The sequence below is a fragment of the Phalaenopsis equestris genome, unplaced genomic scaffold (assembly GCF_001263595.1).
Source record: "Phalaenopsis equestris unplaced genomic scaffold, ASM126359v1 Scaffold001107, whole genome shotgun sequence".
In the NCBI taxonomy this organism is placed as follows: domain Eukaryota; kingdom Viridiplantae; phylum Streptophyta; class Magnoliopsida; order Asparagales; family Orchidaceae; genus Phalaenopsis; species Phalaenopsis equestris.
In genome coordinates this window covers 359,771-374,139 of record NW_018165546.1, presented here as the reverse complement: position 1 = coordinate 374,139, position 14,369 = coordinate 359,771, and the positions used below count along the sequence as shown (strand labels likewise).

General features: G+C 31.9%; 1 protein-coding gene across 1 annotated transcript in view; it reads left to right on the top strand.

Moving 5' to 3' along the window:
• Window positions 1-14,369, top strand: part of LOC110033173 — a 118,122-nt gene that overhangs the window by 47,536 nt on the left and 56,217 nt on the right. The window contains exons 4-5 of the mRNA XM_020737076.1: window positions 3,853-3,935; window positions 4,111-4,175. Of these exons, the coding sequence (XP_020592735.1) occupies window positions 3,853-3,935; window positions 4,111-4,175 (148 nt within the window). The remainder of the gene's footprint in view (window positions 1-3,852; window positions 3,936-4,110; window positions 4,176-14,369) is intronic.

Below are 14,369 nucleotides of genomic sequence, written 5' to 3'. Positions count from 1 at the left end.
TAATGCATCCACTATTTTTTTTATTGTTTCTCAACCTAATCTAGTTGCCCATCTCCTTAACTCCTTCCAATATTTTCAAACTTTATTCATTTGATCCCATTTGGAAAAGATGAGGGGCACAAAGATCATTTCCCTTTCAGACCGCGGTTCCTTTCACAGAACCTAGCTCCGCACCTCTGTTCGCTGTTTCCCCATCTTAATAACGGGATTTCACGAAAAGCACCCAAAAATCTAGCTCCCAAACTTACCTTTTTTTGCTTTTCAAAACGAAAAGTACCTAAAAGTCCTACCAAGCGCACCCTTAGGGTCCGTTTGGGGTAGTTTATTTGGTGTCGTGGCGTTTTGAAAAAGCTTATTTGGTGCGGTGAGATCTTGAAAACGCACCAGCTGCATTTTGGCAGCTCATGCATTTTTAAAACGCTGAAAACAACATTTTCACACCGCACCTAGATAGGTGCGGTGGCAACTTCTTGGCAGCCAATTTTCAGACAGCGGTATGACTTTTCCAAAAAAATTAAAATTTGTAATAGTCATTGCACATAATTTTTTAAGCGACAAAACAACACATTAACTTATACATATTTTACAACCACATAAAATGGACAACTATTTAGATTTTTTTTAAAAATAAGAAAATATCCTTTGATTGGCCTTCAAGTATTTCGTTTGGCTTGGCTTCTTGTGATTGAACCTCTTGGATGCATGAAAGCTCTCGTGGAGTGTGCTCTACTAGTAGGCATACCGTCTGTGCTTATGAGCCTTACTTTTGAGTCATCATGACGCGCCACATCATTTCCACCATACCCTAATCAACTCCTCTCCGAAGAGTTAGGGTCAAGGTGGTCTTCTAATAGATTTGGTGCTAAGTGATGAAGTTCATTTAAGGTCTGTCAAATATTATCACTTGGTGGCTTGTTCTTCCACCTAATTAAGAATATCTCAAGTAGTATCTCCATCTGAATGTATCTAAGCATTAACAATGTTCTCCACTTTAAAGAATGTGGATTGAATGGGGGCGTGTAAATGATTTCTATCTCTTCCCGCAATAGCATTATCTTGCAAATTTAGAGATTGCTTCGATGACCAAAGTGGGAACTATCGACGCTCGACTTCGACGAATGATAGATGCACCTTTGATGAATGTTGGAAGGATCTTTGACACAACGAGAGAGGTGACGACTTCGACAATGAGGTATAATTGGGGCTACACATATATTTATAATTTTCTATTTCTTGTGTCTAATTTTTCCTTGAATCGTGTCAAGCCTGTGTTGGACGCCTCGTCGAGGCGTATCCCAAACGTTTCCAGATCTGAGAAAATTTAGACAGATTTTGTAATGTCAGACGTGTCGAGACGTGTCAGAGCCGTGCCCATATCTGACATGGGTATGATGCTTTTTTGTAAGTGTCAGTGTTACATAGGGAGAAAATCATAATAGTTGAATGGTACATTAGATCATGATATAATAATGTTAATAAAATCTGAAGAAGTTATTAATTACCATTTTTATTGGTATATTTTTCAACATTTTTTAGTATTGTAGATAGACTGTTGGTTACAGGGATATGATGAGTGGCATGTATGGCTGAGGCCCAATGGATTATTTGGCATTAGACACAATATGACTGGATTAAAGGCAAAGGTGCATTAAAGCTGAAAGATTGCAATGTTATAGGGGTATATAAGCAAAGGTGCAAGGAGGCTGCACTGTTGGGGCTGGAGGCACTAAAAGACTCTGAATGCTGGTGCATGGGGCAGATGATAAGAGTAACTCAAGAAAAATGTTGAGTGCCAGGGAGGTTAAGGGGTATGGATGGTTGTGGTTTAACCTTACTATAATGCTTTGTAGAGTCAATTGAAAATTACATGTATTCTTAATACGACATGTGCCTGTATATTGGCAAATAAGAGAAGTGCCAAAATGGTTCCCTAACTATTTAAAGGAGACCATTTTAGTCCCCGACATTTAAAAGTGCTAAATTAGTCCCAAACTATTGAAAAAAAAGATTGAATTAAAAAAAAAAATGAAATTCAGGTTCAAGGTTGAAAAAGTCCCCCTGAAAAAAAAAATAAAATTGAGGTTTAGTGTGTTAAAAATAGGGGGTATTTTCGGAATTATGTTTTTTAGGTCATGGACCAAAATCCAAAACCATAATTGTTAGATATGTATTAAATAATTATTATTACTTAAACGTAACTAACGCAATGAGATTTGTTTTATTATGATTATTTAGAAAGTACCAAATACTTAAGAACATTAATGATTTGTACTAGTCTTTTTCAAAGAACAATAATATAATTTTATTAATAATTTTTACAATTGTAGTAACTTTTGAGTGACATTATTCTAGTACTGAAGCTAAAGATGTTTTTTCTTCATATTATTACTAACTAGTCACTTAAAATTATGCATAAACAATTTGCTTGCCCGAATGAATACAAAATGAGCTGTCCCTTAAGGTGTTATATAATATCATACAAATAGGATATTTTAAATAATAATGATTTCAAGTTTAAAAAATGTGTTTTTAAGAAGTTTCAATAAATTTGAAGAGACCCATACTTTCTAGTTGCAACTATAAAAATGAGAAAAGTTTTTTAAAAAATTTAATATATTAAAAAAATATTATAACTTCAATCAACCACCACAACTTAACGAACCATTAAGACATCTATGTGATTTTTCATTTAAAGAATAATAAATAAATTATATACGTGCTGGTTATTTTTAAATACATATCTAACACTTATATTTTTTGATTTTGGCTTATGATCTACTAAAAATATAATTCCACTCCTATTTTGAACTCTCTGAACAACTTTTTAAGATTTTTTTTAACGGTGGGACTATTTCAACTTGTTTTTCACTAGTTTCGGACTGATTTGTGAATTTTTAGAAGTTAGGGACTAAAATCGCCCCCTTAAATAGTTGGGGGACCATTTTTACACTTTCTCATTGGCAAATGCAAGAGTTTAATTAAAAATGAAATAATGATTTTTACACTTTCTCATTGGCAAATGCAAGAGTTTAATTAAAAATGAAATAATGAAAAAATATTCTCTATTTTGACGAATGCAAGAGTTTAATTAAAAATGAAATAAAGAAAAAGTATTCTCTATTTTGACGATACGATGTAACATATAATAAAGTATGCAATATTGAATTGTCAATTAGTTCAAATATGATAAATATCTTTGGTCATAATTTTCTTTATTATTATTTCCTATTTGATGAAAATGTCCTTATGAATAATGGGATGCTGTATAGTGTAAACATCTTGGATGATTTATACAACTATTGCAAGTAAGCTTTGCCTCTTATTTTCTGGTTTTCTTTCTTCCCTTCTCTTTGGTTTCTATTTTAACCAAAATCTCTGACTCTCTTCTGCTTCCTATATTCTCTCTCTCTCTCTCTCTCTCTCTATGAACTCATCACTATGAGGAATTCTAGTAACAAATTTTGTTACTTTTGATTCCCATAATCTTCCTAACAAAATAATGACAAATTGATGAAAAATGTTAATAAACATAATGACATGACTAAAATAATGACGAAAATTTTAAAAATGAATATGAAGTCTCAAGTTTATAAAATGGCCTTGATAACCATATATAATTGTCGAATTAACTTAAGCCTAATGACATAAACATACCAAAAAATAGGAAATGGATGAGCTTATCTTCAAGGATGCTTGGATCACATTACCTTGCTTCATTTGCATCATCTCTAGCTCTTTTATTGCACAGAGCTTAAATATTTATGAATAATGCTTTTTATGCAACTTAACTGTAATAGTAAGGAGCACAAACTCATTAATTCAGTCAATGAAATTCTTCTTATGATTTTGAAGGTGAATGATGATGAAGTTGAAGCTATCATTCCTTCAGCTGCATATGCGCTTGCCAAAATCCATATGCATCTTGTTGTTAGTGGGTAAAGATCACTGTTGAGGTCCAGTGTACTGCTTGAATTATTTGAATTTTCCATTTAAGCAAGCAGACAGCTAAAAAAATTTCATAGTTTAAGTTTCTAGCATGAGAGCTCTTTTTTACTTTATCCCTAATGTTGCGTTCTACTAAGTCACGCTGTGAATTTCCTCCACTTGCAGGTTTTGCTATACTGCGAGAGGAGGGTTTTTCTATTCTGAGGAGGACATAATTGAATTGCACACAGGTATAATCCTTAAAACTATCATATAAAAGTGTAAAAATTTAATTTATATTTGGCACAACATATATTTTATGCTAGTTCATGATTTAGGGATTCGTCTTCTATGCTTGACTTTTTTAATTATTTTGTGGTTCAGTATTTAATTACTTGTTGGTCCTCTAATGAATGTACTTTTTGATGATGCTATGTTAAGGAAGCCTTCTTAGTGTGGCTGCTGATGGTATTATAATTTCTATTTTGACAAGCATGTCATAATCATGCAGTGGTGCAACCGAAATATATGTATGGTTACATGATGTGATACTAATTCATTCTAAATTTTTATGCCATCCATTGCTATCAGTTGTCGGCGCTAAAAGGGGGTAAAGTTATTAAAGTTTGGGGAGGGAGTTGCCCGTAAGGAGCTCATTCTAAATTTTTATGCCATCCATTGCTATCAGTGCTACCGATTATTCCTACTTTTTATAACGAATTACAATTTCTAATCTCACCACACCTCACTCACGTATGCCCACATCACATGCTTGTTCTTCCTGCCGCACCTATACCACCCATCTGACCCATATTCTTGGGCTATCCATGCTTGATTTTTTTATTCTATGCTAACTGCTTGGTTGCACATGCTTTCATAGCTATTAACCTACATACATCATTTACTCACCTTTTCCACCCTTTAATTCTATGATTGTCCAGTGTGCTACCCTGCTTTCTTCTTTCTCTCTATGGTATTCACTTGTCTTGTTTTACTATTTGTTCTTCAATTAAACTAAATGTATCAATTATCTCATGTGGTCTCTTGCATTTTATTCCTTTGTGGGATTATTCATTAAATTGAGCAAGTTAAAGCATAAAACTTGAATGAATTTTTTTTACTCAAATGGAGATTAAAAATAAGAACGATTTTGCCAAGAGAAACAAGATGAATATCCTTGGAACTAAGAATGGCACTCGTAATAAGCTGCTGCTAAATATGCTTGAGTTCTAAAGAGAAGATATTTTAGTTTTTGCAAACCATTTATGTAAGCTTAGGTTAGCCAAATTCTATCCTCCTTACCCATCCCAAAATCAATTCAAAATTTGTTTTCTTTAAATCAATTTTTGAAAATTTAAAGTAAATATCAAATTAGCCATATGAAAATTTTGTATATGACAAGTTTGAATGCCTGTAATAATTTAATAAATAATATATACCTGTTTTAATTAATTTTATAAGCTTAGTTAAATCAAGTTTACTGGTTGCGATGCATTAAATTATAGTGACAAGTTTGACAATGTAAGATAAATATTCCATTATTTTGATTTATTGTGAATAATCAAAGATAAAAATAATAGATAATATGAATGTTATGATATATGTAATGATGAAAATCCTTACAAGTAGTTCATCATTCGAACTTAAGCAATGTACTTAAAAAATTAATCCTATAAAATTTATGATAGAAAATAATTCAATTTAGTCTATTAAATTTGCACACACAGTTTCATTTTGAAATTTTAAAAGCAAACTAATTTTTAATTAAATCAACGTGCATAAAATAAAATTAATTTATGTACGAGTATTTTCATTTTCAAATCATATGTATATTAGACTCTTTATGGGTTTATAAGAATGACCAAACCTAATTTGCAATGCTAAGCTCGATTGCATTTGACATAATCTAACTGAATAGAGTGTGTATTTGAAATACTTAAATAAAACGTTACTAGATCTAATGATATGTTTGTTTTCCATCTTAGTGATATGTTTTTTACATTTGACCTATAGGTTAGTCTTTTGTTTTTATGGGGGAAGATTCCTCCTACCCTCTCCCCTATAGGCCATGTAGAAAAAAGTTTTGGAGAGGAATAATTCTCTTGATCTCTCATAATAGGGAAAACAATCCCTCATAATTTACAAACCTTTTAAATATATCTAACCTAAATTAGTAATCAAAGTAATTTTGAAATAAAAATAAAATAACATTAAATTGTAAGGGAATAAACTAATTAATAGTTTCCTAAGTTGTCCCAATCAAACCTTCTAGGATCTTCTCAGATTTTCAAACCCCCTCAAGCTGGATTGTAGTTGTTGGTATTCAACTCTGAGATTATTCTTAAAAGAAGAGCTTTGGTGAAGACATCAACAACGTGTTGGTGTGTCGAAATGTAGCTTAGCTATATAATTCCCTCATTTACATTTTTAGAGATGAACTGTCAATCAATTTCAATATGCTCAGTTTTGTCATGATGCATAGTTGCTTGACAATCGCATAGCATTTGTATATGTCTATTTGAGTTATATCCTAGTTCTCTTAACAATTTTTCAGTCTAGATCCCTTCACAGATTTTTATTCGGTTCCCCATAGCACACGCCATCTGCGCACAACAGAGTGCAACAGGCTGCGTTTTTGGGTTACGGGGTGAAATTGGTGACTAGGAGTTGCTCTTTTATGATATTTCAGACATTGTTTCCTTAAGTTTCTATTTTGATGTATGCCACTAATTAGTGCACTTTTTCATTATTGACTTTGTTAGCCTGTCATAATTTCCTTGATTTGGGAAATCCCTTTACAAAATCCATAGCGATTTCTTCTCATTTTCACTCAGGTATTGGCAATGATTGTAGCAATCCGCTGAGTCTCTGATGCTCAGCCTTTGCAATATAACAAACTTGACATTTTGACACAATCAGTAATATCCTTCTTCAAATATGACCACCAAAATATCAATTTGAAATCCTTCTATATTTTAATGCTGTCTGGATGAATTGTGTAACTTGAATGATGAGCTTCATGCATGATTTTCTATTTCAAATCAGAATCAGCAAGTACTCATAACTGTAATTTGTTTTAGATTACACCATTTTCAATAACAGTCATATCCGACCTCTTTTCTGATTGAAGATATTTTAAGAGTTTTAGATATTCACTATTAACTTTTTTGGTTCATTGATTCTATTTATTAAAGTTGGTTTTGCTCTCAATTGATGTAAATATCTTATATCACTTGGTCTTAAACTTCAATTTCTTTCATTAATTTCAGCTTTCCATTTATAATTCAACTTGCACTTCGTGTGGATTTATGGTTCAAAGCGTCAACAATTACATTTGCTCTACCAAAAAAATACTGTACGTTCAGATTTTAGTCTTTAATCAGCTCTAACCATCTCCTTTGTGTCAAATTCATCTCTTTTTGCATGAAAATGTACTTTAAATTCCGACTTTGCACTTCACACAATACAAGTAATGTCTCTAAATTTTTAGAGCAAATATTACAACAACTAAATCTAGATCATGCGTTGGATAATTCATTTCATGTAACTGCACTGTATGGATGCATAGACTATCACCTTTTTCTTTTTCATTAGAACACATTCTAAGTCTTGTAATGATGCGTCACTATAAATCTAGAACCCTTATGTAGCTGATGGAATAGATCAATGGCCAAATGTTTCTTTAATTCTTGAAAACAATGCTCACATTCTACAGTCCACTCAAATTGGATATCTTTTTTCATCAACTGGGACAACTGCATAGTTATTTGTGAAAATCGTTTAACAAACCTCCTGCAATATCCCACCAAACCAAGAAAACTACGTATCTTCGTAACATTCTTTGGAGTAGGCTATTCGAGAATTGCTTTCACCGTATGTTGATCTGCTGAGATTTCTTGACCATAGATAATATGCCCAAGAATGTAATACTTCACGGTCAAAATTCATATTTCGATAACTTTGCATATAGCTGATTCTGTTTTAGCAGCTCCAATACTATTCTCAAATGCTAACATGATCATCATCTGTTCTTAAATATATCAGAATATCATTAATAAAAATAATGACAAACTAATCCACGTAAGATTTGTAGATTCGATTCATCAGGTCCATGAATATAGCAGGAGCATTGATTAAGCCAAAAGAAGAATTCATAATGACTATACATGGTCCCAAAAGCCGTCTTAGTTATATCTGCCGTTTTGACTTTTGACCTGATGATATCTTGATGTCAGATCAATTTGGGAAAATATAGTAGCAACTTCCAATTGATCAAACAAATCATCTATCTTGGGCAATGGATATATTTTTTTATTGTCATTTTGTCTAGTACTCTATTATCATGCATAATTGCAAAGATCCATTATATCTTAATAAACAATACTGGAGCACTCCAAGGTGAATTGCTTGGCCTGATAAAACCGTTATCAGTTTTTGCTGTTGATATTTCAATTCATGAAATTCTTTCAGTGCCGTCCTTAAGAAGATTTGAAAATTGCAGATGTCTCTGACTGCACATCAATTCTAAATTCTACTTATCGCTCTTGTGATAGCCCTAACAATTCTTTTGGAAATACATCAGAAAATTCTACAACCGCTGAGATGCTTTTAAATTCACTCACATTTTTATTCAACACTTTAATTTGGCTAGAAACAAGAATTCACTACTTCACAATTACTTTATAACTTTTACTGCACAAAATCAAAGAAGATTATGCATTCCTATCACGAAAAAAATAAAATGACTTCTTGTCAGACAAAGTAAATTTCACTCGCTTATTCCACCATTTAATCATAGCAAAATTCCTTACTAACCAATCTATTCCAAATATGACATCGAATGTCTGAATTGATATTTTAATCAACTTTGCCGACAACTCATTATGAATCTTAATATGCATCACACTTTCTATTCTTTAAAAATTAGTTCTCGAAGAATTGAAAACACATAAGGCATGAGTAAAGTGCATAATATCAATTGATAAATTGACAATAAACTCATCATAAATTAAAGAATGTGATGTACCTGAATCAAATAAAATAATGCTAGACTGAACTTGAATGAAAGCGCACATGTAAACACTTTTTAAGATTCTTTAGCTTCCCTAGAGATAATTGCAAAAACTTCACCTTTACTTGTTGCTGATTTAGGCGTTGAACTTTCACCCTTTTCTTGCATTAAATGTTTCCCCAAAAATTAATTTTTGCTTTACTGACTGCCTTAAAAAACTTCTCGGGCTGTCCCCATATTTGAAATGTTGGTGTTCTGTCGTCTGTTTTCTTTTCCGACGAACAGTACTCTGAAGATCCCATTTTTGAAATGTTGGTGTTCTGTCATCTATTTTCTTTTCCTACGTACAGTACTTTGAAGATGCCCTAACTGTTCACATCTATAGCACGTTTTTGAACCCATCAAACACTGCTCACTTCTCACTTACTAACCTTCAGATCAACCCTTGTAATATCTTCAGATCTAGTCCCTGTGTTGGTAGAAGATCTTTCAATAACAACCGTTTTATCAACCACATGAGATATCAACTGAACAATATCCTGTAACTTTGTGGCTCTAGGTTCTTCATTTTTTCTATTATGCATATCATTTCTATTCAAGACATTTTCTGGTCGTACTTATTCCTCGACAATTGGCCTGGAGACTGACCCTCTACTTTCTAATTCTTCTCCATACTTATTCATTTGTATTGACACAATTTATTATTCAAATGTAATTTATCATATAATAATTATGTCGTGCATGCATGATATCTTAAGTCATATGAGTCACTCACCCCAAATTAATCAACTTATAGCTTCATAATTCATAGTTGATCTTATTTTTACTTCTTCTAAATCCCGCATTCTTTCATCAATCCTTTCATCTAATAATCACAATCCGATATCACTTTCTGTCACAACTCACTTGATCCCGCCATTTTTTTTTGATATGGTGCATATTGCATCAATTTAAAAAGAAAAAGTACATACAGAAAGGGACAAAAAGGAAAAAAGAAGCTAACATGCTTAACCAAATGCGTCAATGTCCACCCCCACCCTCAGTAAAGACAAAAAAGGGATGGAGGACATTCCGTGTTGTCCCAAAAAAATGATTCTTCAATAGTTTGTCGAGCACAAGAATGGGTAGATCTGTTAAGATCTATAGGAATTATAAAAAGAACATGGTCAAGGTAAGTTAAAAAAGCAATTTCATCACCCAATCTTGGGGAATTCCTCCATGTGTGGTATTCCGTACTTTGTTGACAAAGTTTGATAATGTTGACTTTATCACTTTCAATGACACATTTGAGCGCATTTATCCATGTGTCGATACAAAAATTGATAACTCCAATAAACTCCAACTCGATTTGTGAGACATTCCAATGCAATAGTTCGTGACCACCGACCGCAACCCATCTTTTAGGGTCAACAGTAGTGCAACAGAGGGGAGTAATTTGATTAGACTAAATTTTCAAAGCACTCTTATTCACTTGTATGATAAGGGTTCAGTGATTGATGAATTAGTCTAACTAAATCACTGCAAATATACATAATAAATTTCATTTTATAGATCATTCATATTCATATACTTGCAAGCATGTAAATTATATCATCAAATAGTATATATAGAGCCGTTAAATCCAAAATAATAAAAATATGTATCCTAAAATTATGTATATGCTTTCAAATCTATAAAATGCAAAAGTTGTATATATCATACTTGATTACTCGCTTTGGTGCTCTTTATCCCTTCGTGAAAGTACATAGTGAGCTACAACAAGCTCAACGAAATAATCAAGACTAAAATAAGATTTTATAGAAGAAGAAATTGACGTCCATGTTGGTATATAGCTCATGTACATGTCATGTCATAATATACCATTCGCATCGAACATGAAAAAGAAAAAATATATAATGCAGAGAATTTTAACTGCTGTATAAAAGTGTAATTTATCTAGTCATGTATACTGATAAGCATATTTATCAGTCATCAATCTAATCATAAGAATATCATTTGTAATTATAAACCTCAACTGTTTTCATGTTTTGTCTTGTAATCGGTCGTCGCTTAGCCTGAAGACTACATCAACTATTGGTAAAATTTGGGCTCCTCTCAGTGTAATAGTTATCTCCTTTTGATTCCGACAAATTTTCTGAGTTTTGTCTCCGATTAAATGCTTGGAGTTGAGAGTTCTATCATTCTCTATCGTTTATACTTGCAACTAATAATCTACTTATAACATCTCTTGTGACATTTTTTTTAAATCACCATTTTTATTATAAACTTTCTTAACGGGCATTTCATATATCATATGCATGAATCATAGTAACAAATACTTGCTAAAAATAAATCAATAAATATGCTCGTCAGATTCATAGCATAGACTAATCATGGTTATCATAAGGGACAAATCTTTTTTGCATTCATATAGTCTATATGTTATTATCCACAATATGCAGAAAATCTTAAATGCAATTGTGTGAAACATAATCACATGGAAACCTACAAAGAGTTATCTTTCTTAGATAGCATAAATTTTTTTTACCTGAATGGACGGAGCAACTCTACAAGGAGTATCTCCAAGCCCACGTTGAGCTTGCCGGCTAGTATAAACAACCAAAAATTCGCAATCCCTTAAAAATTCATGAAATTCATAATTAAGATTTTAATTTAACCCCAATTATGATTTTCTTTTTTTTTTGACTTAAAAGTGTATTTTAACACTGCCATTGTGGTCTGAAGCCCGGATGTAAAAAGTGGAGAGTTGCGTTAGACAATTAACAGTCAGTGTAAAATTTATAAAAAAAAATCATGACATGAATCCTTTTGATCATTGTGTAAGTACTAGGCCGTCTCTTGGAAGCGACGCGCTGCTGTATATCTTGAATAAAGTGAAAAGTGTGCAAGGGCCGCTACATTGGCGCCCGAGTTTTGTGTCAAATAAGCAAGGTTTCTCACATTACAGACGAATGTGGGTAAAAAAGTTAGTCCATGAAATTAATGAAACTAATATTATGATAGGATCCTGGAATATATGTACTCTCAATAGTAAATTAATGGAATTAGTTGATATTATGATTTATAGAAAAATTAATATCTTATGTATTCAAGAAACTAAATTGATTGGAGAAAAGACTAAGAAGATTGATAATTTAGGTTTTAAACTTTGGTATTCTAGTAAGAGTCGCACTAGAAATTGTGTAGGTGTAATTATAGATAAGAGTTGAAAGATAATGTTGTAAAAATTAATAGAGTTGGAGATAAAATTATAGCCCTTAAGATTATCATTAATACTAATATTTTTAATATTATAAGTGTTTATGCTCCTCAAGTAGGTTTAGATACAGAGTCTAAAGATAAATTTTGGAATGACTTAGAAGATTTAATACAAATGATACCTCTTGTATTAAAAAAGAACTTTATTGGATTTGATCTTTGTGAGATTTAAATGTACATGTTGGTAGAGTGGTAGAATACTTCAGAAATACTCATGGTGTCTACGATTTTGGAGTAACTAATAAAAAAGGTAGAGCTATTTTCGATTTTACTTTAGCGTATGATTTTGTTATTACTAATACTTTATTCAAGAAAAGAAACGAGCATCTTATTACTTATAAGAGCAGATCTAATAAAACACAAATTGATTATTTTCTTATGAGAAGAAAAGATCGTCGAGATTGTAAAGATTATAAAGTCATTCCAAATGAGAATTTAAGCACCCAATATCATTTATTAGTTTTAGATTTTAAAATAAAGAGTTGTAAAATAAAGAATACTAGGACTCATCATTGTAGAGTTAGATGGAGGATCTGAAAGATACAACTAAAATTATTCTTTTGAGTAAAATTCAAGATTTCAAAAATTGGGATGTTCATGAGGAAACAAATGTTATGTGAGATAAAGTAACAAACACTATTAAACAGTAGCGAAAGATGTGCTTGAAGAATTAAAAGAAAAAAATTTTATAAATAAAAATAGTTGCTTGTGGAATAATAATATGGGATGAAATAATAATGTGCAAGAGAATGTAAAATAGAAGTTTTGTTATAAAAATTAGTTTAAATGTAAAATCTTAAAGAACTGGGAAAACTATCAAATGACTGTAAGAAAATACCAACCGACCCGCAGGGAGTTTAAAAGAACAATCTGTGACGTTAAAAATTCAGCTTTTGATGACTTTATAAAAAAATTAGATACTAAAGAGAGTGAAAAGTATATGTATAAACTAGACAAAAAAAGAAAAAAGAAAAGTAAGGATTTAACTCTGTAAAGTGTATTAAAGATGTAAATCAAAAAGTATTTTTCTTAATAAAAGATATTCAATATAGGTGGGTAAATTATTTTGATAAACTTTTTAATGAAGTTTATGAAAATAAGATCGACCTTAGTGATCTTGATATCATTAATAATAATAAAGAAGTTGAGGAGGCTTTAAAGAAAACCAAGGGTGGAAAGTCTGTAGGACCTGATGATATCCAAATTGAACTGTGAAAATGTTTAGGAGATTTGGGAGTCTTGGCTTACTAAACTTTTTAATATTATTTTAAATACTAAAAGATGCCTTAGGAAGGGAGGAAGAGTATTTTGGTCCCCATTTTTAAGAATAAAGGTAATGCACAAGAGTGTGCAAGTTATAGAGGAACTAAGTTGATGTGTCTTACTTTAAAATTATGGGAGAGGGTAATTGAACATAGGTGATGCATTACAGCGATTTCTCATAATCAATTTGGATTTATGCCGGGCAGGTTTACTATGGAAGCTATACATTTATTGAGAGGTTTGATGGAGAAGTTCAGAGATAATAAGGAGAATCTACATTTGATTTTTATTGATTTAGAAAAAGCTTACGATAAGGTTCCAAGAGACATCCTTTGGAGAGTTCTTGAGAAGAAAGGTGTTGATATGAATTATATTCAAGTCATTAAAGATATGTATACTAGAGCTGTTACTTGTGTTCAAACTGAAGGAGGATTGACAAAATATTTTCCTATTTCTGTTGGTTTACATCAGGGATCGACTTTAAGCCCATATCTTTTTGCTTTAGTTATGGATGGTCTTACTGGACATCTACAGGAGGATGTACCTTGGGGTATGCTTTTTGTTGATGATATCTTTCTCATGGATAAAACGAAAGAAAAAGCTTAAGAAAAACTTGATTTATGGAGGTGTACATTGGAGTCTAAAGGCCTTCATTTAAGTAGAACTAAAACTGAATACATGGAATGTAATTTTAGTTGTAGTAGCTCTACTGACAAAATTGTGACTTTGGGTGATCAAACTATTAAAAGGTGTGAATGATTTAGATATCTTAGGTCCTTTGTTCAAAGCGATGGTGATATAGATGGGGATGTTAATATTTGAATTCAAGTTGGTTGGGTGAAGTGGAGGAATGCTTCGGGCCTTTTGTGGGATAGAAAAGTACCGCTAAGACTAAAAGGAAAATTTTATAAGA